The sequence below is a fragment of the Drosophila innubila genome (assembly GCF_004354385.1).
Source record: "Drosophila innubila isolate TH190305 chromosome 2R unlocalized genomic scaffold, UK_Dinn_1.0 1_C_2R, whole genome shotgun sequence".
Classification (NCBI taxonomy): Eukaryota; Metazoa; Arthropoda; class Insecta; order Diptera; family Drosophilidae; genus Drosophila; species Drosophila innubila.
In genome coordinates, this window is record NW_022995374.1 from 5,969,775 (window position 1) to 5,997,637 (window position 27,863).

Sequence of the window (27,863 nt, forward strand, 5' to 3'; positions counted from 1 at the left end):
TTTGTGGTATTTTAAAAGGGTTGCATGACTGGTCACACACATGCATAGTCAGCTGGTGGCAGAGCTGCCAACTTTTTAGAGCAAACAATAACTGCTTCTAGCTGGAAAGCCACTACTGCATGGTTTTAGAAACAATACAAATGGTAAAACATAGCTAAATATATATTTAAAATAGCCATATTTCCGTCTAATAGCAATTTACAAAATTTTCTATCAATCAAACTCTGAAAATGGTTAACTAGCTTTAAAATAGCTAAGTTGGCAACAGTGGCTGGTGGCTCTACGGCGTTATGCAGCACTGTTAATTTTAAAAGACACTGTCTGGTATTTTACTGGTATTTTTCTACTTGTCACACATTAATAGTCTACTCTTTTGTACAGCACTGCGAATTGCGCGCGAAATTCAAACAGCATCTTCAAGCAAAGACAGTTTAATTGGATTGTTTAATTTTATTAATTCATTTAGTTTTAGTCATTAATTAAATTAGCTTAACAGTTAAACTTAGAAGACTAGTAGGTGCTTATGTGTTAGACCAATTTATCAATTTATCAAAATTTTTATAAGAATCACTGTGTTTGTTGCTGCTGTTTTTGTGTTGTGTTGTTTGTTTTTTTCCTTGCTTGTCACTTAGGCTGGCATTTATCGGAAGCTATAGCTGAGAACAATTCTCATTAAAATTAAATGTAATTACGTTTTATAAATGGCAGTTACATAAGTATATAATTAGTAGTAGGTAGTTTCTTTCATATATTGTTTTCTTTTCATTTATTGCCATACACACTGCACACACGCAACGCCAACCTGATTAACATCCTGCCTGCCTGTTCGCCTTCCGTTTGAGATTTACAATCGCCATTCCTTGGACTATTTACATAAGGCGCCAACACAGCGCACAGATCAACGACCAGAGGCTAAAGATGACTGGGTTGACTGCACCCGAGCTGAGCTGTCCCAGCTCCCGCTCATCGACCACAAAAGCTGGCACGGCACTGCTGGCGGGCATCTGTTCCATGCTGCGGCTCAGCTCGGCAAAGCTGCCGCGACTATTGCGCGCCAGACGCTGGTTGGCCAACTTCAGTTCGCGCAGCTTCTCCTCCAGCTGCAGCACCTCGTCTGGCAAAATATCAATTAATTAGCCAGCATAAATATAAAATACTAGCAATAACAATAAAAACTCACTCTTGTTGACGCCCTCGATGTCGTTGACTTGCAGGAACATGGCCAGCGATATTTCATAGACCTTATTCGCGGCACTAATCTCACGCTTGCGTCTGCCGAAGCCCACCTGGTTGTTGGAGCACTGTGTGCCCAGGCATTTGTCCAGGCATACATTGACCGTAGCACGGAACTGCACATACGAGGAGTCGGGAAACTTGAAGGCCTTGAACTTGGCGCTCAGAATATCGCCCTCAATGGTGTTGAAGTTCTCAAACAGATACGGATCTACAGTGCAGCTGAAAGGAGTACGAAATGACGAAAGATTAGCACTGAAAGAGCTTGACTAATGACCATGACTAACGCACCCCTTGAAGATCAGCGTTTCGGAGGAGGTGTGCGTGTCGGTCACATCCAAATAATTGACACCCAGGCCATAAACAGGCGCCGAGTCCTCATCCAGATTGATTTCCATGGTCAGAGGAGTGCCCTGCATGAAAGAAGGGTACATATAGGGTACATATCTATATAGGGATTTACAGCATGTCAGTTTATTGTGTTGACAAACGAATGAATTTCACATATTTGATATAATTAAAGTACATTATCTTATTGATTTATTTATTTTTAGCAGAACAAGTTTCTGAAACACTTCTTTAAATATTAAAACAAAGAGTCATTTAAATTATTAAAAATAGCAAACAAATATGTGGTTTTTTTTTTGTCAAAACAATTACTTGACAAACTGTAGATAGACTTGACACCTACCGACTTGACGGTTAAATCTCTGGTGAACTTCTGGCCATCCTGGCTAACGCCAATCGATAGACGCGGCTCGGGAGCACGTTTTGTCAACGAGGTGGTAATCTCCAGATCGCTGTAAGGCAGAGTTTGACAGTATGACAGATTGATAGAATGACAGCATGACGGCATGACAGTGAGAAAGAAAAGTCAGTTGAAATGTGCTGTCGTAATGAGTAAACGCCCATTAAACGCTGCAACTGGAGGTCTACAATGTAATTGAAGGACCTGACAGCCCGTAAATCAACAGCGCACTCAAAAACAAACATTGTATACTCTACATATATCATTAAGTACATATGTCCGACTGGCCGGACAGTCGGAGCGACGTCACGCCCAGCAATTAAATTGACCGTGGGGGCATCGATTTGACGGCTAATTACTGGCTGGACAGACGTTCCTTTGATTTATGACCACATAGGGCTGTGGCTGCAACTGTGGCTAAGAAGTCTGTTTGGGGCTGGAGCTAAGCATTTAATATGCCATAAAGTTTGCATAGATTGCGCATAAAAATTTGCATAGATGCAATTTGAGGACGTTGCATTTTGATGGGGCAATTAAAAAATGCGAGAGCTGGCCAAAAACTTACTCTGGTTCCTGAAAGCCCGCTGGCAACACATCGCGTCTGACCACGCCATGATGTTGTGGTTGTTGTGTCGGTTGCGTCGGTTGCTGTTGCTCCTGAGTCTGCTCCCGTGCAGCGTTGGTGCCATTCATCATGACATTATAAACTGGACCGCTTGTGGTAATACATTTGACGCTGACAATCTCCTTGCTGCTGGCCGATTCAATGATGATTTTATGGTAATATACCTTTTTGCCCTGCGGTGAGAAAACAGCATGCAAATGACACAAGAAGAAGAAGAGGGGAGTTAACTATGAGTTCAACGATTTCCTATAAGAATTTTGTCAAATTTAGCCAAAGATTACCAAATTCTAAGTAAAAAAATTAGTTAAACCGAAGTATAGAACTTTTAAATAACTAATACAAAGTTAGGAAATTCAAATTTGAAATAGAAACAATAACAACTGTTAATTTTAAAAATCAGTTGACATTTAATAAAGCATTATTGATATCGGACTAAAAATATTCTTTACTAGTTTTTATATTTTTCTTCCAGCAATAAAATAACAGAACATTTAACAATTTTAAAAGGATCTACACAATAAAATAAAAATATTTCAGTATTTGAAAAGAAGAAATTTAACAGTTCTCATTTAAATTTCATAATTGGTAGTCGATTTTCTGAACCTTAATTTGGTCACCATAAATTTTATTTTAAGATTTATGTCTTTATTGTTGTAATTCTTACAGAGCTTGAGGTACTATTACAACACTGGGCAATAGGACACTGGGAGGGAGTTGACCTACCGTTAGCTGGTTGACCATGCGCGTCACGCCGCACTCGTAGAAATCGCTGAGGGATAGACGAAAGACGGCGAGGGCGCCATTGATTTCGGGCTGACAGCGCACATCCGGATAGCCCTTGAGACCCTCCAAGTAGATCTGCGGACGCTCAAGATCGCTGCTGTTCGTATTGGTATTGGAATTGGGACTCACATCCGATGGCAGTCCAATGTCCACGCGCATCTGATCCTCGGAGCAGTGTACTTTGTGTGCGCCTGCAACATTTACAAAATAGAAATTGCAAAATGTAAATTAAATGGAAATTGCTGCCGTGTCTTAAACTGAAAGTCCACTGTCCACTGACCACTGTCCACTGACCACTGTCCACCGACCACTGTCCACTGAAAGTGGGCTAGCATGTCGTCGCCATGGTGTAAACTGGCCAAACTAAACTAAATGCGCAGCCAGCAACGCCTTCAATGTCCAACGTGGACATTGACGAGCTCAAGAGCCACAGACTGAGACTGAGATTCTGTCTTAGTTTAAGACTCAGACACAGACACAGACTCAGGCGCAGGCTCCAGCGTTCAGCTAAACAATTGCCGCATAATTACTATGGAAGTGGAACGCGTTCGTTGCCTAAGTCTTTTGATTTTATTGCCTTGCTTCATAAAGCTGCAGGGCTGCTTTTAATACCCTGTAAAATGCATTGTAAACAGCATTATTGTTGCATTGCTTGGAGCTCTCCCTTCTTCGTTTTGCAGGACATCTCTTAGTCGTCATAGTCAAACTGGCCAAGAAATCTCACCGGTCTGGTCGGGTAAAAAAAAGCAAAAACCTGGCATTAGCCCAGAGAGTCAGTTAAGAGTGCATCCCATTGTCGGTCGCTCAGTTCGTCAGTTTGTCAGTTTGTCAGTCCATGCATCCGCCAGTCTGCGGGACATACTCACACAGTGCTTTGGTTTAGTTTGGCCAAGTGTTTGGCATAATTCCAAAGCCGAGTTCTTGCTGCTGCAGCAGCGTCTGAACTCGCCATCTTTCAGAGTGGCAATCAAAATCTTATTATGGCCGAACATGTGTAGGCAGTTTCGAGAGAGTGTGCAAAATGATCGGCTTAAATGTTGAGGTTGCCATTAGCCCGGCTATTCTTGTATCGGTGTAGCATTTCAACCTGATCAGCACCACATTGCAAAGTAATTTGAATAATTTACTTTAAGTACTTAATCTCGTTCTAATGGCAACAACAGTCCATACATTTACACAAATTTCAACAGAAATGCCACCAATTAAATGTGTGATGTACAAACGCTGAATAAACTCCACACAAAAGCCAACAGCAAACAATAAAAAACAAGAACAACAGCATACGCCGAAAAGGTAACCACAAAATTCATCGTAATTTAACAAACGGGAAAGATAATAGCAGAAAAAAAAGAGAGAGCGGTAGGGAAAAAAGAGAGCTGCTTTAAAGAAATACTTGAAATAATTACTTCAAATTACTATTCCATTACAACACCTAAGGTTTTCTACATTATGTCTAGAAATACCTTAGGGAAATCAGAATAGGTGCAAATAAGACAATTTATTAAATGAAATATTTTTCAAACTTTATTTAATAACAAAATGAAAAGTATAAAAATATAAAATATATGTTTGTAATAGAATTTCTCAATTTTTATAAATTAAAACTTATTTGGTTTATTAATTTTTTGTATTATTATTGCAATTAATTATATCCATTAAATTGAGTAGAATAATTCAAGAGTTTTCTGCTTAAACTAAAACTAATTCAATGCTTTGATCATGACCGCCCCAAACTGTTGTGGCAACCCACGCTGGCAATCGTAATCCAAGCCCGAAACGTTGCTAAGCTCGATAGTCGTAATCAAAAAGAAAGAAGCGCTTAAATTTGGTTTTAATTAGCTGACCGAGAGAGTGAAACTCGCAGACAATGAGAACGACGAGTTAAACAATAAAACGAGGAAATAGAAATGGCAAGACAATTAAAAAGGCAACATCATCAACAGCAGCAGATCAGCAGATCTACTTGTACAACTGTTGCCACTTGTAATTCAAGTGCCACAGCCAAGGTGGGTGCAAGCCAAGGTGATGCAAGGCAACCGCGGCGCCAACAACACATCAGAGGCGTGGCCAACTCAACTAAGTACTTCCGCCCAGAGGCAGCTAAACAAATACGAGTAAATGCATCAAAGATACTGAATATAGTAAGTGCCCGATGACGTTCCAAATTACGCGCAGACACGAAACAGAAAATGCAACTTAAACTGGAACTGAAACTGAAGCTCTTGAAGATTTCCAGAACTTAGAACTGAAAGTCGTCACGCCCACGTGCAGCCAGTGTTGACCAGTTAATTGAGCCATGGTAGTTGTTGCAGACACCAAAGACATTGGCTGCAGTTGTTCAGGAAATGTTGGCTGTCTGCTTCTTCTTCTTCTGCTCCTTCTTCTTCTACTTGTGACAATAATTGAATCTTAAGCATTCGTTCGGCCCTTGCAGCTTGCATTGTCAATGTCTGCTAGCCACGCAAGTTTGTCGCCTCAGTCTTTTGATTTCTGCACAAATGCTGACGTCGACGTCGACGCCGACGCCGACGCTGTGGCAATTGCAGCCAGCAACTTTAATTGCGAACGAAGCATTTTTATTGAATTTTTACAACTCTATGGCTGAGTGGAGAGAGTCGAAGAATCGCATTATAGACGGACTATATCAATGCCGCTGATTACAATTTATTTGACACAATTTTTATGACTTGAGTTTGGCTATGACTTTGCTTTTGGCTTTGGCTTGTCTTGGGCTCGTGGGAATCTTGACTCGGGTGGGGGGAAGGGGAACCTTAAACTATTTCAACGTCTGTTACGAGCATTTATCTGGAAAATACTTAACCCACATCTCGTGTGCTATGAGCACATGACCACAGCATAAAAGGTTGTTCTTTTTTGTTTTTTTTTTTGGCGCTTGTTAAATGTATGTGCAACAACGGCCAATTTGTGGCAGCCACAACGGGCAACAGATCATCAAATGCTGCTTGACTGGGCAGACTTCTTGGAATCGAAATCAGAAAAGGTGCCATTAGCATTTAACCTGCAACATGACAAATCAAGAAAACGTGCAGCATGCATGAACATGCTCAGCTGTAAGTACATACACCCACACACACACACATACATAGATACATTTGCTGCTGCAACTGCTGCAAAGCATAAATTTCCATTAACAATAAATTTAAAAGAAATTACATTAAAATGAAAATGACCCGGAGCGAAATTCTCAAGAAAAGCACAAACACAAGCAGAGCGATGAGAGAGGAAAGCAGGCAGAGGGGAGTAGTGAGAGGTAAGAGAGGCGGCAGGGAGAGAGGGGTAGAGATAGATGCTGCTGAAACAGCATCATCATCAGCACCATCATCAGCCCTGGCCACCGATTCACTCACTGACTCTGCATGTGCCTCTGTCTCTGTCTCTGTTTCTGTTTCTGTGGCTGACTATGTCACTGCCTCGAGTCCCTCTACCTGCTGCCCCCTGGCTGCCTGCAACTGTGACTCTGTCTCCTGACTTCCTATCAACATCAACAGCCACGACATTTGGCACTGCACATTTTCCAACAATTTGGCAACAAATGCGCGCACACAATCAAATGAATGCACAAATCAATAAGACCACAACAACAATAACAGCAACAAGAGGGAGCAAAAGAGTTTGCTAGACTAGCAAATACCTTAGGAAATGAAAAAGTTCTAAATCACAGAGAATTAAATAATGATTTCGGTTAAATATCAAATTTTCTAGATGTTAAAAATTTAAATGCAGAATTAATTTAGAGGCCAAATCATGATCAAAATGACATTCCGCTTAAAAATCAGTTAGTTTTTGATGAAGTTATGAGAGATCAAAGTTTTTGAAAAAATGTCAAGGGGTAGGTATGGAAAATTGGATTAAAATCGAAAAAATATCAAATTTGCTAGATTTTAAATATTTAAATGCAGAATTAATTTAGAGACCAAATAATGATCAAAATGACATTCCGCTTAAAAATCAGTTAGTTTTTGATGAAGTTATGAGAGATCAAAGTTTTTGAAAAAATTTCAAGGGGTAGGTATGGAAAATTGGATGTTAGATGGCTTCAAATTGGAAAAATATCAAATTTTCTAGATGTTAAATATTTAAATGCAGAATTAATTTACAGGCCAAATCATGACCAAAATGACATTCCGCTTAAAAATCGGTTAGTTTTTGATGAAGTTATGAGAGATCAAAGTTTTTGAAAAAATTTCAAGGGGTAAGTATGGAAAATTGGATGTTAGATGGCTTAAAACTGAAAAAATATCAAATTTTCTAGATGTTAAATATTTAAATGCAGAATTAATTTACAGGCCAAATCATGACCAAAATGACATTCCGCTCAAAAATCGGTTAATATTTGATGAAGTTATGAGAGATCAAAGTTTTTGAAAAAATGTCAAGGGGTACGTATGCAAAATTGGATGTTAGATGGCTTAAAATTGAAAAAATATCAAATTTTCTAGATGTTAAATATTTAAATGCAGAATTTATTTAGAGGACAAATCATGATCAAAATGACATTCCGCTTAAAAATCGGTTAATATTTGATGAAGTTATGAGAGATCAAAATTTTTGAAATAATGTCAAGGGGTAAGTATGGAAAATTGGATGTTAGATGGCTTAAAATTGAAAAAATATCAAATTTTCTAGATGTTAAATATTTAAATGCAGAATTAATTAAGAGGCCAAATCATGATCAAAATGACATTCCGCTTGAAAATCGGTTAATTTTTGACGAAGTTATGAGAGATCAAAGTTTTTGAAAAAATGTCAAGGGGTAAGTATGAAAAATTGGATGTTAGATGGCTTAAAATTGAAAAAATATCAAATTTTCTAGATGTTTAAAATTTAAATGCAGAATTAATTTAGAGGTCAATACATAAACAAAATGACAATCCGCTTGAAAATCGGGTAGTTTTTGATGAAGTTATGGCAGTTTGAAGTTGGTCAGACTTCGGATTAAGAGAGAATTAAGCAGCAATTGAGTTAATAATATTTTAATCTTGTAATAGGAATTCGCAAGAAAGCTGTATGAGAGTAATCGACTAATAAGTTAACTAAGATATTTTAACTTTAATTTAAGTCGTATCAGTGTAGAGTTAAGAATCTGATATACTTTAAAATCTGCAATACTCCACATCAATAAGAGTTAATATTGCAGGGTATGTGAACAACCAAGTGCCAAATGTCTGCGATAGCCAACAAATTCAAATCATTGCCATGCAAATGGCAACGTTTTGCAGTCATCGCCAGCTAAGAAGGCAGTCGTGAAAGGTGGCAAGACATCATCTACCATCTCTCAGCACCTATTGCCTGTCGCACCGCCCAGAGTCACCAGCAAGAACAGCACCACAACCACTGCCATTGCCACCGCCACCGTCACCGCCAACGCCACCGCACCTCGTTGTCAGCCAATTTTCTTAGCAATTGTTTCATGGCCAAAACCTGCAACGCGTTGTGTGGCGACGTTCTGGACATGAACATTGACTGCGTTGTAGTTGTTGTTGTTGTTGGGATTGTGTGCATTGCAAGTGCAATTGCAATTGGCAATTGGCAATTGGCAAATGCTGGCAAAGATTATGCAATTGTCTGACTCAACGTCTGCTGTCCAACTGCAGTCACGTTTGCATTTTGTTTTTTCTTAGCTCATTTTTTTGTTTCTTATTTTTTTGGTGGCTGCCAAAGGAGCTGCAGGTCTTTTGGCAACAGTTTTTTGGCCAAAGTGTTATACTCGCATGCCTGGCGGCTTGTAGCGAAAACTAAATTGAATGCGCAACGAACGGTAAACATGTATGAAAGCAGTTCTCTCTCCCCCCCCCCCCACTCCCCTCACTCCGCCTACCACAAAAGTGGAAGCGATTTGTTCAAAATGCATTAGCATTAACCCATGAGTGACTCGCACAGTTATGACATGGTTGTGGCTAAGAGTTGGCATCAGAATCAGAATCAGAATTCGAGTTGAAGTTGCAGCTGTTGCCTCTGTCTCTGTCTCTGTCTCTCTCGCTGCCTCTGCCTGCTGCTGATAGCGTTTTGTTATCGAATTTTGCAACAAATTGCTGGCAACAAAAGCAACAATCTTGACACACACGACGCACGATTATCATCAATCTTGGCCAGGCAGCAAGCAGCAGGCAGCAGGCACAGGCACAGGAAATACTGGTAATTTACTTGCCTCCATCCAATCCTTCTACCTCTTCCCATTTATAGCTGCTGCAGTTGCAGTCACATCAGCTGCCAACTGTTTTGCCAGTCTGTTGACTGGTTAGCGGGCTCTCCAACTCAGTCTCCATCTCCATCTCAGTCTCAGTCTTGGTTACGATCTCAGTCTGGGCCTCCGTCTCATTGACGCACAAATGACCAATTACACTTAACGGCCGTGCATAAAAAATAAATTAGAAAACGTCGCTTTCGGCAGGAGGTCAGCGCCAGTGTACCAAGTCTCCCAGTCTCCCAGTCTCCAAGTTCCCAAGTCTCCATGTCTCCAGTCTCCCATTTGCCAATTCACTGTCAAGTGGGTGTTGTCCACACATTTGCCTTTTTGTTTTTCCTTACTTTTTTTCAACGTATTTTTTTTTTTATTTTGCATATGTTAAGCAGTGTCAATGTGTCAATGTTGCCGCGTAAATTCATCAAAGTGGGCGAGTCAATAAAAAAACTTGTTTAGCTGCAATTGCAACTGAGAGACGACTGCAAAAAAATGATTGGACCGAGGCTCATACGAGTACTTATGGACACTGGGACGTACAAACAGCAGAGCCTCAAATTGCAGACGTCAGGCGTCAGCGTCGTTTTATGGCCCCGACTGGCAATGTGGTCACAAATGTGATAATTGTTAAGTGCTTAGTAGTTGGCAGCAGTTGGCCTCGAGGCCAAGAGGGGCCAAGTCCAGCCAGAAAACCTGACTGCCTACTGTGCAATTGTCATCACAGCAGCGTTAACAGTCATAAGTAACAGCAATAGTGACACTAACAGATTCACGTAACAGCAACAGTCGCAGTAAAAGCCTTTGACTCGTTAACAGTAACAGTGTTAGTAAAATATTCACATAACAGACACTTTAACAGCAATAGTTCTTATAATATATCCTGCTAACAGCAACAAGTCGCCGTAAAAGCCTTAACTTCATTAACAGTAACAGCCACAGTGACTATAAAATATGCACATAACAGACACATTAACAGTAATAGTGTTCATAATATATCCTGTTAACAGCAACAGTCGTAAGGAGAGCTTTTGGTATTTTTATAGCAGTAAAAGCCTTGAGTATATTAACACTTACAGTGGCAACAAATGACAGTAAATCATAACAGTTACAGACGCTGTTAACAGTCGCCAGTAACAGTAGTAGTATTAACTATGTAAAAGTCAAAAACTTACATATTTTATTCATTAAATGATATAAATCATAACATATAAAATATATTTACATATACATATTAACATTTAATAATAACGTTCATCAATATTCACATAAACAGTGTTAAAAATTAATTTTAATTTTAACAGTTCACGTAACAGAAGCAATAACATAACAGTCGCAGTAAGATTATTAGTCATACTTTTGATAAATGAAGAACTAATTTGAAATTTGACTAAAATTATAAAATAATATTTTCTTAGATATATTTTTAAGCCTCAAAGTTTTGAATACTATGAGAATTGAAAAGAAATTATCTAACAAGTTAGTCAAGATCACAAAACGTAAATCAACAGACCTTGGCAGACACGCACAGTGTCCGTTAGCTGTATGTGTATGTCTCACATCACATCTCTCTATCTCTATTTATTTCTCCCTCTGTTTCTTTATTTTATCGCCTCTGCTTTCTGTCGTTTTCTTGTTCTCATCAATATCAACATCTGGTTTTTTCTTTGCTAGTTGTTTCAAATGACGCAATTGCGAATAGCCATTTATAGATTTTGTTAACTGATTGCAGCAGGCTAAAAGCCTGAAAGCCGCTCCAGTTGTGGTCAGCTCATCAAGCCGGAAACTGTGCTACGCCTGATGCACACATTAAGGCCAAATTGAATAGCATTTGCTACAAATAACCCCAAAAAGAGCCGAAAGTCAAACTCAGTTGCAGGCAGTTGGAGGCAGAGTCCTGGCCAAATGGCGACACGGCCGCTTAAATTAGACGCATGATTAATTGCCCAAGACGATGAGAACGCAGTTGTGCTGTTGGCCTGGCCGATGGCGACTTGGGCTGCAACATGAGATGCAAAAGATGCTGTTCATCTTGGGGAACGGTAAACTTCCACTTGGCGTGAACATTATGCGCAGCTGGCTAATTAAATTACACAACAGTTTAGACATGAGCGCACAAAAAAGCCAAAACGCTAAGCCAAAACAACTGTAAACCGGCCAGCAAGTTGCCCAACAACAGCAACAACAACAAACAGTGGCAACTGCAGCTTGCACTTGGACTTGCACTTGGACTTGGCCAGCAGCAACAGCTGTAAAATATTGTTGCATGCCACCGCAAATGTAGCATGATGACTTGCGACACTGACTGTATTCAAATGAGTACACTGATAAAAATATTTTTCTAAAATCATGATTTTGGTCTCAAAACTAAGAATTTTGTTCAAAAAAATGCGTCGAGAACATAAAATTCTTGAATTCAGAAAACACATCTCGATTTTAAGAACATTTTAAATAAGAAAAAGTCCTTATTTTAAGAACAAATTTTCTTAAAATTAAAATGGGCAAATAAAGAAAATTAAAAATGATTATTTTTTTTAAATTTTGTTTTATATACATTTTATTATTCTGTCTTGGTAATTTTATAAATATTATTTTAATTTCTTACGGAGTGGAATTTAAACCGGCGTCACTGCTTGACAACTGAAGCGGTTTATCAATATTTATACTTTCCGAATAATATAAGATATTTATTCTTGTATTAAGAGCTTTGATATTTTAGATTAATATTCTTAAAATTAGTAATATGGTCTTTAAAATGTTCTTGTTTAAGAACAATATATTTAAGATGAATGTTCTTGATTTTAGAAGTAGGTCTTTTTTTTTTTAGTGTATAGGATACTCATACGAGTATTAGCTGTTGGCGAGTATTCACTTGACATTTGGTTGCCAACACCCACACACCCTATTATTTAGCCACTTATTCACTCACTCACACACACACTCACTCACACACTCACTCACTCATTCATCCACTCACTCACTCATTCATTCGTTGATTCATTCAGTCTGTCAAACATTCTTTAGGTTGGCGCTACGCGGTGGCATTTGCTAAATTGTCAGTTTCCGCTGCAACCAAATTGCTGAGGGAACTCAGTTATGCGAGTGAATACCCCCCCCCCCCTTCACTCGCTGCCACCCTACCTGCCACATTTACCACATGTGGCAGCTAAACGTGGGGGCCTCCAGACACATACACATACTCGTAGAATGAGGGACCCATAGACGGGTTAGAATTTACCGCTAAAAGCCTCAACGAAAGCGAGTTGCAGGCAGCTGTTGCGTTGTTATTGTTATTGTTGTTGTTGCTCCTCTTCTACTTCTCATCTTCATGTTCTTCGTGTTTGCTTATAAAGTAATTTGTGAAAAATGCGTTTACAGTTTTGGGTGGCTATTAGCAGCTGCCTGCTAACTGTAACTGGCCTATGAGTCTGAGAGTCTAAGACAACACGTAATACGAATACACGTAATGACTAAATACCTCAACCATAATCATAAAAATTAATTCAATTTGCAACCTGCAACTAAATGCTGCAAGCACTTAACAGAACTTATTAACCATTCAACTGAAGTTCGCCTCTTTCTCAAACTGTTTCCACTGCCAATTCGAATTGTCAGTCACGTACTCTATCAATAAGCATTTCAGTTAAATCATGCAGTTGGTTTGTAGTCTCACAGACAGATTTAACATTTAGCAACTGACTTAATGACAAAAGATACAATTATATGATGATCATTAGTTAATGGTTTAAGTCAAAATTCGTTTTCGTTTGAAATATGTAAACAAAATTAGTTATAATGTATTATGAAAATCACAGAGCGTAGAGTTATGCTTCCATAGATACTATAATTATAAACAAAATATGCAAATCTCTTCGAAAAAAGGCACTTTTAATTTCGATAAATCTCTAGCGAAAACAAAAATTTGTTTTAAGTATTACAAATTAAACTCATTAGTTTTCAAGCCTTTTAAATGTTGTTAAATTAATTTTTAGCTCGTATGTAAATCAGCTTATAATATTATATGTACAATAAATTCAAGTGTACAGCTATGTATATTAGAGTGCATAGATTTTTTCACAAAATTCCAAGAAATCATAGTTCTAAAGTCAATTCCTAGTCCCTGCTTTTTGAGTTGAATAATTTGTCTTTTTAGTCCTTGCATGGACGAAAATTATGTTTTTAGGACAGTTGGTCCTTAAAAGTCCAGGTAATAACTAGAGTTTTAGTAATTATCTTGTCAGGATCGGACTAAAAACACTAAAGATATGCTAAAAATGCATGCTAAAAATATTAAAAAAATATATATTCAATCAACTCAAAAAACGTAGACTAGAAATTGATTTTAGAACTATGATTTCTTGGTGAAAACATCTTAGATTTGAGCGTAGATTACGAATTTGGTTTACCATTTTTTAATGTTTTTGGACCCACACAAATCGATGCACTGTAATTTACACGTAAATACGTCATAATTTAAAAAATCGTATATGAACATAACAAATTAATCTATGCTAATCTAGAGCTATTTACAGGGTATTCCGCTTGTAACGCTGGTTGGCTAAGAGTCTTCTAACTTGTTATTATTGGCTATTATTGTTGACAGTTGGCCTGGTCGTGGCATTACCATTTTGGTGTGAAAGTGTTGTCTGCATCACGTTGCTTTTACCATATTTGCAATTAAATACATCAACTGGTCGGCAACAGTTGCTGTTGCTGCTGCTGTTGCTGCAACTGGCAACAATTGCTGCTGTTTCTGCCAACATTTGTTGTTGTTATTGTTGCTGTTGCTGTTGCTGCTGCTGCTGCAGTTTAGAAGTCTCGTCTTGCAATTTAAACACGGCGTATAATTGCTTTTCTCTTAATGTAATGGCAGCCGGTGTTGCCTTTTTACGCTTAATTGGCAATAAAGTTGTAGCCTGTGGTTAATATGGCCTCTAACTGAAAAGCAGCGAGAATCCGAGCGAGAGAATTGCTGAGAATTCGAGAGAGGTAATAAGATACTAAGCGCTAACATTTTCAACCTCAACGCGCTTTTCCGAACTTGTCGCTAATCATTTATCAAAAGATCGACAACAACAGTTTCTATGCTGACACATTTTCAATCCAACCGCAAGCAAGAGATGGAGAGTGAGTGAGACGGGGGGAAGGGGGAAGGGGTAAGCGATGACACACAAAATACCAATAGTTTGGGCCTTGGCTGTTGTCTGTTGGCCATGTAATGCGATATGGTCAAGACGCAGTTTCGACCATTAATCAAACGCCGTTTTGAGCGTGTCCAAATGTGATGGAGGTGAGGGTTATTCTTTCCCTCTCCCTCTCTATCGATGTCTTGGGCAGTCGACCTTTGCACTGTGACCCAATTGCTAATTACGAGCACGCAAGGGGGAAGGGGGGGAAGGGAGCGTGTAAACTCTCACAGCCTGGCATAAATCAAGGGAAAGCTGCAGGAAAAACATTTAGCAGGAACATTTCGCTGCGGTTTTCTCTCATAAACTGAAGCGCCGCGGCCAAAGAACATACCACAATGGTGCTGAGCTGTTTGCGGTGGTGCGGTGTTGCGGTGGTGCAGGTAAATAACACTTGAAGTGCGAGTGAGTGGCGCACACATGTGAAAATGGGACAGGAAGTCCACAGTAAAGCCACTGACCAAGTGACCGGCCGGTCGAACAGCAAAATTTATTACATACGTGTATGAAACTCCTATTGTTGTTGTTGCTGCTGCTGCTGTTGTTGTTGTTGTTGTTGTTGCAAGAGGCAGCTATATTTTATTTTGGTCATTTGCGATTTGCGTTGAATTAGCAGCCGCAGCGCCAAATGCCAAAAATGGACTGTGGGCGTTTTTTTTTTTGGCACCCTGTACTTAACAGTTACAAAGGGTCTATTAAGTTTGCCGGAAAAATGTGCGTAACAGGCAGAAGGAGGCGTGGCAGACACCATGAAGTATATATTCCGGTCCACCTGATCTCAAAAACTATAAGAGCTAAAGATCTTAAACTTGGTATATAGCAAATTTTTGGTTCTACAACTTTGCGACGAAGTAAATAATTACAGGAGTAATTCTAAAGCTATAATTTCGGAGTATTGGCTTATATGATATAGACTTCAGTTCAGATCTGTTCCAAAAATTTCATCACGATCGAATAATAATCTCGAAAATTATTTAAAAAACAAATTTAAAAAATGAATTAAGGTTTACCATAATATGAATTTTAACACATTTGGTACAGGGTTTCACACAGTCGAGTAATCTAGAGTGTAGCCTTGCCTACTAGTTCGTTTTTGGTGCCGTCTGGAGAGGTTGCAGCTGCAACAAATGCCCAAATGTGGTAACAGTCTGTGGCCCGAAGGCAGCTTGGCCGAGACTCTGCCCCACACCTGCAATTGACATTATTATTTGGCCATGTACCTTGCGTGAGGATGCTTGCTGCCTGTACGTTGGAGCGAGTGCTGAGAGAGCATCATGATTTATAATTGTTCAACTGGGTCTCTGGGTAGAAATTCCATTCCACGCATCTTGATAGTGCGTAGTTTATGGCCCGGGACTCGGGTCAACGGATGGCCATCGCTTGTACAACAAACTTGTTGAAACAGCATTTGTCTCGCGTTTGTTTTCTCTTGCCTCATGCCTCATGCCACTTGCCACTTGCCAGTTGCCTCTTTTGCGTTGCCATGTTCTTTATCTGTTTTGGACGTTTTACGCTGAATGCTTCGCTTAACCATCTGTTGGCCACGTTAATAACCGTTTTGGACATGCCAAGCGGCATTGTTAACAGCATTTCTTTTGGTGCGCTGCGCTTTTAATTGTCGACTGGGCGACATTTTAATTGAAATTCTACAGAAAATTGCATTTCAAGCTAATAACACTAGACAGCATATTTGTATGTAAGATGAGAAACTCTATTTGACTTTTTTCACTACCGATAGATTAATTTTTTTAGACTGCGGTAGAGCTCTATGTGTTTTAAAATGATCCAAAGGAAAAAATGCCGATCAGTCGGCAAATTATACATCGATTTCCATATATTCATATATATAAAATTTTGAAGATTTTGGAAAAATGTGAAGGGAAGAGTATGGAAAAAAATTGACATTAAAGTATAAAAAATTAAGTTTTCCAATTTTGATGCAGTATTAAAATAGAGGTCAAAAAATGATAAAATTGACAGTCCGGAAGGAAATCGGTTAAATTTTGACAAAGCTATGACATTTTGAAGTTTTTGGAAATGTGTCAAGAGAAGAGTATGGAAAAAATTGAAAGTAAAGGAAGAAAAATTGAGTTTTTAAATTTTGATGCAGAATGAAAATAGAGGTAAAATAATGAAAAATTTGACAATCCGGAAGGAAATCGGATAAAATTTGACAAAGTTATGACATTTTGAAGTTTTAGGAAAAGTGAAAATTGAAGCGTATGGGGAACATGGGCATTGATCGAATGTATGGAAAAAATTGACAGTAAAGGAAGAAAAATTGACTTTTCCAATTTTGATGCAGAATTAAAATAGAGGTCAAATAATAATAAAATTGACAATCCAGAAGAAAATCGGATAAAATTTGACAAAGTTATGACATTTTGAAGTTTTTGGAAAAGTGTGAAGGGTGTGGGGAACATGGGCAGTGATCAAAAGTATGGAAAAATTGACAGTAAAGAAAGAAAATTGACTTTTCAATTTTGATGCAGAATGAAAATAGAGGCCAAATAATAATAAAATTGACAATCCGAAAGCAAATCGGATAAAAATTGACAAAGTTATGACATTTTGAAGTTTTTGGAAAAGTGTGAAGGGTGTGGGGAACATGGGCAGTGATCAAAAGTATGGAAAAAATTGACAGTAAAGAAAGAAAAATTGACTTTTCCAATTTTGATGCAGAATGAAAATAGAGGCCAAATAATAATAAAATTGACAATCCGAAAGCAAATCGGATAAAAATTGACAAAGTTATGACATTTTGAAGATTTTGGAAAAGTGTGAAGGGTATGGGGAACATGGGCAGTGATCGAAAGTATGGAAAAAATTGACAGTAAAGGAAGAAAAATTGACTTTTCCAATTTTGATGCAGAATGAAAATAGAGGCCAAATAATAATAAAATTGACAATCCGGAAGAAAATCGGATAAAAATTGACAAAGTTATGACATTTTGAAGTTTTAGGAAAAGTGAAAATTGAAGCGTATGGGGAACATGGGCATTGATCGAATGTATGGAAAAAATTGACAGTAAAGTAAGAAAAATTGACTCTTCCAATTTTGATGCAGAATTAAAATAGAGGTCAAATAATAATAAAATTGACAATCCGAAAGAAAATCGGATAAAAATTGACAAAGTTATGACATTTTGAAGATTTTGGAAAAGTGTGAAGGGTATGGGGAACATGGGCAGTGATCGAAAGTATGGAAAAAATTGACAGTAAAGGAAGAAAAATTGAGTTTTCCAATTTTGATGCAGAATTAAAATAGAGGTCAAATAATGATAAAATGGCATTCCGCGAGGAAATCGGTAAATATTTGGAAAAGTTATGTCAGTTTGAATTTTGAAAGAAGTGTGGTAGAAAAAGTATGGATAAAATATCGAGTATCCGATTTATAACCGTTGGGCTTAAATTATTGTGTAATATTTTTTTTAATTCAGTTATCAAAGCTGTGTTTGTTGAAATAAGGTTTAAGCTTTACGTATAAAAATGTTATTTTTACAGTTTCACTAACGATGTAGCACAGTGTAAATATGCAGATAAAAAAACCGCAGGGTACATTACGCGTCTTTCCCACACAAACTCAATTTAAACCCAATTGTATCCAATGCAGATCAAACACAACCAAACTAATCCCATCCCAACCCATTTCAACATCATCCCATTCAATTCTATTCAGTTCAGTTGAATTTCCTTTTGCCGTGGCTTCTTTTATCCCCTTCGCCCGCAAGTTGTGTTTGTAATGTAAAGAAAAGCGAAACCATTTGGACTGTAAAAAATTATTTGCTTCCTGGATCTCTGGGATCTGGAAACTGAAATCGGTTGGGCAAAAAGCAAATTGCAGTTCGCTTGATTTGACCGCCGGCCATGTGGTGATGGTATTGGCCACCTTTGTTGTTGGCTCTCTCAGCTGGGCTCAGTCTCTGTAGCTCTTGTTTAATTTGGCCTGGCATTCCGTTTGGATATGCATCTTGGACATTTCTTTTCAATTACCGGCGGGAGCTACTCTTTTTTTCTTTGCGGTTTCAAGTTACCCCTTTTCCATGGGCCATGTAATTTGGCCATCAAACGCATGCATGTCTGATAAGCAGCCGGCGGGGCGCATACTCCACAGTAAGAAGAATTTCCCCTTTAGAGTTGAGCACGTGTCGTGACACGATTTGGCACGATATATACACATACTCGAAGTTAAAAGAGTATATTCTCTTTTCCATGCAGCACATATCAAAAGACTTAGGACACAAACTTGCTGCCAAGCTGGCAAACATTTTTCATTCATTTTCATTAGTTTGCTCCACTTGAATTCGACATTTCACAGTTTTATAAAGTATGTGTTCGTATGTCGTCTAACACCACATTCGCCTTCTTCCCACACCGATTACACTGTTTATTATTGTCATTAAATGTGCTTACAACAATAATGAGCACATTTTTATAGCCGCATCCGCAGAGCAGTTGAAAATAGAAGTTTTATGTGTACATTCTTGAATCTACATTGAATTGGAGTTGGATTTAAAGTTGGACTTGGACTTGGAGTTCAACTTGAAGTTGAAATTGTAGTCTCCTACTCGACACTAGAATCAACTCTAGTATCTATCGACACTTGAGTTTCACTCTTTTTAGTATGTATTTTGGCTTTCATGTTTTTTATTGTGTTTTGCTATCTAATGATCATTCTACGGATTTCCCATTCCATTCCATCCACTTCATGGCCATGCACTTGTCTCTAGAGCTATCAATTTACAGTTGACTGCGGCTTACAGAGTATAGCCAAGTCGTTGCCATAACTTAACAGTTTATCACTTGTTAATTTCGCTTGCCTTTTTTTTGCAGTGTCATTGACTTTGAACGCTGACGGCGACGCCGACGTCGACAATGTGCGTGCGCTGATGACGACAACCAAGTAACAACAGCAACAACAACACCAACAACAACAACAACATGCAGAGCAACTCAAACGTGGCACAGTCACTTATTCGCATTTGTGTTTTGAGCGTTGATAATTGTAAATAAACTTCAGCTTCTGTTGTTTAGCCTGCTGCTCTGCATATCAAAGGCAACGGTCACTGACACAGGCAACAACACTAACAACACCAACAACAACAACAACAACATGTTTAAAAGCCAATGCCAAATTAATTCTAATGAATTCTCAACATTTTGTTCACTTGGCTTACATAATGTTATTCTCGGGCATTTGATTTGCAAGTTTGTTGCCTAAGTCTTTTGTTTGAGCAGCAGATTCCTTTGGGTGCTTTGCTGGCATTGTAAGTGGGCATGGTGTAGGGATGTAGAGGGGGGTGTGGCATCATTGTGTATTGTGTTGAATGGTCGGCAATCAATGCAACACACATGTAACCTCAACAGCCGCTCAGCGCGATGCCATCATCAATCTCAGACTGAATTTGGCATGCGCTCCATCAATGCCCACACGGCTGTTGACTTCAGCTTACAACAACAGCAACAAGAACAACAACAGCAGCAGCCACTACAATAATAAAAGAAAACAAGAAGAACAACATAAAGAGATCGCTGGAAACAGCCGACAACAAAGTAGACAACAAATAAATATGATTAATTTGCCACATGCAGTTAGACGTGCAATTTATCATGTTTATTCTCCACTTGTGTATCTTCATCTCCCGTTGCGGGTCAGTGCGTCTAATAGATTAAATAAATTTCGCATAAATTATGCAATTGTGGCGAGCAATATTTTAGCCAGCTGCCGCTGCGGGCGTCCAAAGGCATACGCACTCCTCACTGTCTGCCGCTCACTCTTCCTGTCTCTCTTCTTCACACTGCTTGTTCTTTATTGCTGCCTTATTAATTTCCATGGAGCGCTGATCCTGTTCTGGCACCGCTGCGCCGTTATTTGCCTGGCGTCGGCAGCGTTTCAAGCGTTCTACGCACTGTTTGGTAATTAAAAACCCAACGAGCCACTTGGCAACTTCCACACATGCCACGGTATGTGGGGGGAGGGGTAGGGTGGTAGATCTGGACGTGGACTGGGTGACTTTTATTTTGCCTAACGGTAAGCGGCAGCTTTGCTTCTTCTGGCAGCTTTCCAATGCGCGTAGGTTGCACACACAGGATTAACTTCAGGTTTGCTTTTTTCAATTTTTTTTTGCTTTTGCTGCGCATAAAATTTACATAATATTTGCTCCAGATTCCACACAAACACACTAGCACTCACACCTGCAACACCTGTCGCCAGGCCAGGCTTTCACACGCAAAAAAAAAATAAAACCGTTCAAGTTTATGGCCATCGTCAGCGCTTATCGAACCGTCAGCCTCATAAATATGCTCACAGTGCCCTTGGTCTCAAGTCTGTTGACAATTTGTTTGCCAATTTCCAGCGCATAAAATGAAATGGTTCTCGAGCGGAATACGGAATACAAGCACAGTAACAAATGGTGCGAAAATCCAATAATTTAGCACAATCAATTTGATCATTTCGCTGCCAACAGTTGCAGTTTGCTAAAGAATTTAGAGTAGAATAGAGTACTATAAAATAAACTTCAAGATTTCGAAAGATTTCGAAAGAAATAATAAAAACGAATTTTTAAACCATTTTATAATAAACTCTAAGATATAAATAGGAGACCTTTTAGCAATACAAATAGACAAAGAGTAAATATAGTTTGAGCTTCAAATACTGAATTCTAAGAGGTATGAGTTAAAGGGAATAATTGATTTAAAGAGATAAAGAACTTCCATAAAACATGTTCAAATATAATGTTATTAAAGTTTACAAATTATTCAAAGGAAAAGTATAAAATGAATTCAAACAGAAATACTTACAAACGAAAATGTTTTTTATTGAAAGGAATTATTTGTTATTTTCGGTGAACCGCCAAGAAAATATTAATATATCAACAATTGTGTATAATAATACACTTAAAACTCTCTCAGAATTATCTGCCCTTGCTGAATGTTATAAAAATTGACTTTAGAGAGTTTACAAAACATTTAAATTAAAAATATACAGAGAAAACTAATAAAAAAATTAATTATTTTTGATTGCATATAAATTTGAGGCATGTGCGTAGCTTGCAGTAGACTTTCAACAATACGACTATAAGCGAATTCCCAGGCAGCTCTTTGGGTGAAAACATGTCTAGGCTTTACGACCTACGAGTATGATAAATTACCATGGCAAATTTGAATGCTGTTATATCATTTTGAATTCCTTACGTAGTTTGAAGTCGTTGGGATTTTATAGCTTGTAGCACAACTAAACCACTTTTCTGTTATACATGCAATATATATAGATAAGTATTTCCCTGTTGAAGTTGCAGTTGTTGTTGTTGTTGATGTTGCAGCCTAATACAATTAGTCTTGTGTAATACGCATGGCTTTTGGTTTTCTTCTTATTTATTTATTTTTTTTCTTTTTTGCTGGCAGCTCTGTTGCTCTGGAGGAGTGCCAAACCCGTTAAGCGTTGCGAGTGTGGCGTTATACAGTTAGGAGTTGGTAAGTTTGTAAGTTGGTCTCTTGGCCAGGTCCAGTGCTGCTACGCAATTCGCGATACACACACCGCACACCGCACACACACCTCCCCATTGAAATGCCTTGGGAGCGCGAATTGATTGTGGTGCGAGTGGTGCTGTTGATGTTGCTGTGGTGCAACCAGCGTTGAGCAAAAGTTGAAAGCCTTTTAGGCTTTCCGCCTGCCATGCACTATGTCAGATTTTGTGTGTCGGCCCGTTGCCAAAATGGTCAGCCAACAACGGTAAAAGGCTGGCCAAAAAGAACTACAACATTTTATTTTTAATGCTTTTTTTGTATTATATATACTATATACTTGTAGCTAATTAAAGACAGTCACTCGCTTGAGTGAGTTGTCGTTGTCCAACAATGGACAATCCACAAGTTTTACAGTCTCAAATCGATATTAATCCAATCGGATTGTAATTCAATAAAATGCCAGCACAAAGATGCGCTGCACTCGATGACAAATGAAGGGGGACAGGGGCAGGGCTGGTGGTTGGGATTGGGATTGGACCAGGGGCAGTCAATGCTCAGATAGAGGCCCTTAAAGCGAGCCGACGCCTTTCGATTTGCTCGTTTTCTTATCGCTGCCTTTTAATCCACCAAATGCCGACGCAGACTCTGCACAGCAAGTTTCAGGAGTCTGCCCAGTTTTTCCAGCTAACTCGCACAGCGGGCACTTAAAGACGGCAACGAGCTGAGTGGAGTGGGGGAGAGAGAGGGGATGCTGCAACGCATTGTCTTGCAAAACCCACAGGCGACCTTAACCCCTTGACATTTCTCAAAGTGAACTCTTTGATACTCTCAATCAGTAATACAAAATGTTAACACTCTTACTGTTAACTTAACAGCACAACAATTTGCTAACAGCAACTTAACATAATTTAAGTTTACATTTAAACGGGAATATCTTTCTTTATTTACTAAATAAATGTCACTTAAACTAATTAATTAATTAATTAACTAAAATGAGAGAAAAAAAGAATTTAAAAAAATCATTGTAATATGTTAATCATAACAATAAGTCTTTATATTTATTTCAATGTGCCTTGGTTGTTCTTAAAGCTCATTTATTATTATTTCTAAATCATAATAATAATTAAAGATTTTTAAATAATCATCTATGATGCAATACATAAATTCAAAAGTTCACAAAATTAATTTTAATTTAAAATAAAGAAATTTGTAAAAATATTTATTTTTCCTTTGTAAAAATATTTTTGTTTTCCTTATTTCCTAATCATAATAATAATTCAACATTTTTTAATAATTATCTATGATGGTTATCTATAGTAAAAAGTCAGAGCTGTGAGTCAAGAGAGTATATCTTGGAAATGGCAACAATGGGTTAAGAGTTCAGAGGGGAGGCTGGACAACATGAGGCCAACAGAATAGAACAGACACGAGTCGGAGTCGAAGTCGAAGTCGAGTCTGCAGTTGCAACCAATCGCAGCTCGATTTTATTAGCTTAGCAAAAGGCTTTGATTGTTGTTGTTGTTGTTGATATTCTTGATACTGTTGTTGTTGTTGTTGTTCCGGCTGCTGCGCTTGTCTAGACGGGCAATTTTTCACACACACACAGGCACACACACACATGAGCTGGACTTGCTCTAAAATTGGCATTTTTCACACACATAAGGCAAAAATGTAAAGCGTACTTCAAGTCCAAGTTGAAGTCGAAGGCAGGAACAGGGGTAGAGGCAGGGGTTGGGACAGGGGGCAGTTGCCGAGACAGAGTCAAGCGGTTTATTTGCCTTGTGTGGCATCAGCTTCATCATCATCCTGCGTTCGCCTGTCTCTGCTTTTCGGCCAGAAACTGGCCTCGACTTCCACTTCCACTACGACTTGGACTTGGACTTGGACTTCGACTTGGAGTTGGAAGCCTGAGGTTGGAGCTTGGAGTTGGCCAGGCCCGTTGGCATAATGTGGACGAGACTGGACAACGTTTGGCGCGCAATTTCTTTATTATTACGAGCATTTCGTTTCGTTTCGTTTCGTTGTCCTTTTAGGCATTGCCTTGCAACCATGCAACTGTGGCAACTGTCGCTTGTCAAAGCGCACTCTGATCATTATTGTTGTTGTCTCTGTTGTTGTTGTTGTGGTTCCTCTTTTGTTGTTAGTTTATGTTGTGCCTGTTCGCCCCTCACACAATGCGATTGTCAATGTTTTGTCTTAATGCGACACACACAGTCGCATAATGCTCATCGTTGCATTTGTTGTTGTTGTTGTTGTTGTTGCTGTTGCATGTTATTTAAATGGACGCTGTTTGGTTGGAAGATTTACAACTGAGGCACTGCATCGATATATTATGCCATGGCAAGTTCGTTGTCTAAGTCATTCGTTTGTTGTTGATTCGTTCTGGCCATAAATTAAATGATGCATGCATACTCACACAGACACACACACTGATACACACACACACATATAGACAGGGTCTAAACACAAGGTCGTCGTCGCGTGTGCTGCTCAGCCAACAATTAAACGAGTTAATCACAGTTCGATGATTTGTCAGTTTCCTTTTGCCATGAGGGCGTGAGAAGACTAAGGTGGGGGCTAGGTGGGGGCAAGGAGACATGCCTTGTCTCTGTGCGCTCAGCTGTGAAGTTTATAAGCAAGAAGCTGCCATTCAATGAGATCATCATGCAAAGCTTTTAGCCGCAAACAAATCACTTCACATTTGTATAATACTTTGCCTAACTTTGTTCTCAGTGAATTAAGGCTAAAACAAAGGCTAACTACTGACTAACTTTTACTTTTCTAGCTGGCCAAATGCAGACACAAATAAAACACTAAAAGAAAAAAAAAAGATTTCGCTTTGAATTTTTGCAGACACGCCCCACGCTGTGGCAGCCCCGTAATTTAGCTTTCAGCTTTTGCTGCTGCTGCTGCTGCTGCTGCTGTTGCTTTCTGTTTGCGCCGCCAGCAAATGAAGTTGCTCTTGAGACAGTCGCTCAGTTCTCTGGAGTCTGCCTCTCCCACTCTCCCACTCTCTTGTTCTCTGCACTCTGTTAAATTATCGCCGTCTGAGACTTGCACAAAGAGCCATACATCATGACAGACATATACTTGTTTATACATAAATATATAATAAATATACATATATGTCTGTATATTTATGTATCTGTTAATGTTGCTGTTTCTGTTTCTGTTTCTGTTACCACTGCATTTTGTTTTAGCCAACTCAATAGGGACCTGTTCGCCTACACGTCGAGTGTCGCCAGTTTTTATCGCTTCATTTTTGCTCAATTTTGCACTTGAGTATCGCGTTTATAAATAAAGCTGCTTGGCTTTTGGTAGCTTTTCTTATATGGCCAGGCAGCAGGTACTCACAACACTCATCTAAACACTCACACAACCACTCACAAAGGCCAATGTCATGCGCTTATTGGCCGCGTGCTCTTCTGTGCCTATTTTTAAGTTCTTCTTTTTTTTTTTTGTTTATGTTTTTCTTCCATTTTTTGTTAAGCTCTTCTCACTGTTGTTACAATAACTAAAGTAAGTAAAGTCTTGTCTCGACTGAGCGCATGATTGCCTTTTAATAAGCACCAGCACAACACTATGATGTATCACATGTGGGCATAAACTTCTCATTTTATATTTTACGCTTTGATATTATCTTGTGCCATGGACAACGTTCTTTTTATTATGCTCTACACTTGGCTATGGCTAATAGAACTTTGATAAAAAAAAACCTTTGACACATTTTTAATACAAGATATATATTAATTTCTAAATAAAATATAAATGTAGAATTCTATCTATTTATATTTAAATTTAAGAAAAGATTACCTACATTTGAATATTTAGAAATAAAATTTTTTCAAAAAATATCTCTTATATAATCGAGAGTAAATTAAGATCAAGTCTCTGTATAATGTCCAGTTAAGATCAGTTAGATAGTAAAAATAATTGGGAGAAATAATGTTTAAATTAAAAAAATAGAATCGAGTTTATTATTTAACAGAACTAACAGAAAATGGTCATTAAACTGTCTAAGACAGCATAACATTAGTTAAGTGACTATTTCTGTACAATGTAATTTTATTTTAAAAATAGTATTTATTATAACATATCATTAACATAACTCTTAGGGTTAAGAGTATTACCGTATCGCAGTTAACTTTTTTTGTCGCTGTTTCGATTTTCAGCGTGTCATGTTGCCCTTCCTGTGTTTTTCTAGCCTGTGTAGGTGTTTTTCTTTCTTTCGTTTTTTTTTAATTTTGCTGTTGTTGCTGCTGTTGTTGTTGTTATCTTCGTGTGTCGTTCTTTTGTTTTTTGCCGCATTTGTTAGTTGTCTATTTTCTCTGTATGGCAACTTGCAGCGCTCTCCTCAAGTTAATGACTAATGTGTAAGGCTTTGTTTTCTGAATATGCATGAGTTTATGAGTTGATGTTGTTGTTCTTGTTGTTGTAGTTGTTGCTGTTGATGGTGGGTGGTTTTGTGTGGTGTAATGTCGCCTTATATGGACAGGCAGTGAGTGAATCATGGCAGAGCCCACACTTGAGAGACCAGCAACTTTATTAGTCAAGTTCGTTGTCAGAGTCATTTGTTTCGTTTTACACTTTTTACAGTCAGCTAAATGCTGCCCTAGCAAACCGTTAAGCGCTCTCGCTCTCTCTCTCTCTCTTTCGCTCACACACATACACACAGAGACAGGAGGACGCCCCCGCGCATATTGAAGATCGTTAGCTTTAAATATCCGTACAACGAGCGCACTTCAAGCGAAAACGAGGTCAGTTTTGCGGCGAAAAAGCCGTTTTCGTATTTCATTGCCCACAAAAATGACATCATGAGCGACGCAGCTTATCTGTGTTTGTATGTGTGTGTGTGAGTCGAAGCTTAATTGCAGCTGTGTGTGAATGAGTGTGCAGAGCTTTTTGCATTATGACCATACAGTAAAATACTCGTAACAATTCCATTCGAATGGCAATTTAATGTGTTGTTGAAATTGAAAATTAACTTTTTAACTCACCTTTTGCATGCGCGAATCCACAAAAGACGATTAAAGCCAAGCAAGAGGCATGCCACAGTTGTTGCGCTCCAAACATTTTCGCCGACACTAAAATTTGTATCTAATTAATCGAAACGGAAAGACAAACGGCAATATGAATATGAGATTGCACAGAATACAGAAACAACGGCACATGCGATCCACGATATCGAAAAACCTACATACATATCATGTGTATGTAGTTATTTCATTTGTATTCTTTTCAGTTTCACGCACACTCATAACTCATACACACACATACATGCTCGTACACTGAAATATTATGAAACAAAGCCCGAGTGCTAAAGAGAATGCCAGTCAAGTAGCGGCTGAGACTAAGGCTGAGGCTGGTCAACAAATCAACGGCAAATAAAAACAAAACACAAAACACAAACCACACACCACACACTAATACACCGCAGCCAGACGTTATTTTTTTTCTTTAGTTTCTTTTATCGCTTACTCTACGCTGAACACGACGAAAACACGTCCAAGTCGCGCGCTGGTCGCTGGTTAACTGAATACTCATGGCAAGCCGAGCAGCAGTCTAAGCCAGCGCCAACGTCAGCGCCAGCGCCTGCGCGTGACGTCGGTCGTTTTTGTTCGC

The 27,863-nt window shown here is 38.6% G+C and overlaps 1 protein-coding gene across 1 annotated transcript; it reads right to left on the reverse strand.

The window, feature by feature from the left end:
• Positions 1 to 747: 747 nt before the first annotated feature.
• Positions 748 to 27,741, reverse strand: LOC117784335. The gene is made up of 8 exons (XM_034622044.1): positions 27,720 to 27,741; positions 27,239 to 27,338; positions 3,330 to 3,580; positions 2,547 to 2,779; positions 1,925 to 2,033; positions 1,525 to 1,646; positions 1,181 to 1,455; positions 748 to 1,114 (listed from the first exon to the last, which is right to left on the reverse strand). Exons 2-8 carry the CDS (start codon positions 27,312 to 27,314, stop codon positions 870 to 872), a joined length of 1,311 nt encoding a protein of 436 aa, XP_034477935.1. The 5' UTR covers positions 27,315 to 27,338; positions 27,720 to 27,741; the 3' UTR covers positions 748 to 869.
• Between the last annotated feature and the right edge of the window lie 122 nt (positions 27,742 to 27,863).

What these genes read in the sequence shown, in the direction of transcription:
- LOC117784335 (XM_034622044.1), bottom strand. Translation starts at nt 27,314, where the DNA reads ATGTTTGGAGCGCAACAACTGTGGCATGCCTCTTGCTTGGCTTTAATC. An exon ending in TGGATTCGCGCATGCAAAAG is followed by an intron (nt 3,581 to 27,238) that starts GTGAGTTAAAAA and finishes TAAATGTTGCAG; the next exon opens with GCGCACACAAAGTACACTGC. An exon ending in GAAACGCTGATCTTCAAGGG is followed by an intron (nt 1,456 to 1,524) that starts GTGCGTTAGTCA and finishes TACTCCTTTCAG; the next exon opens with CTGCACTGTAGATCCGTATC.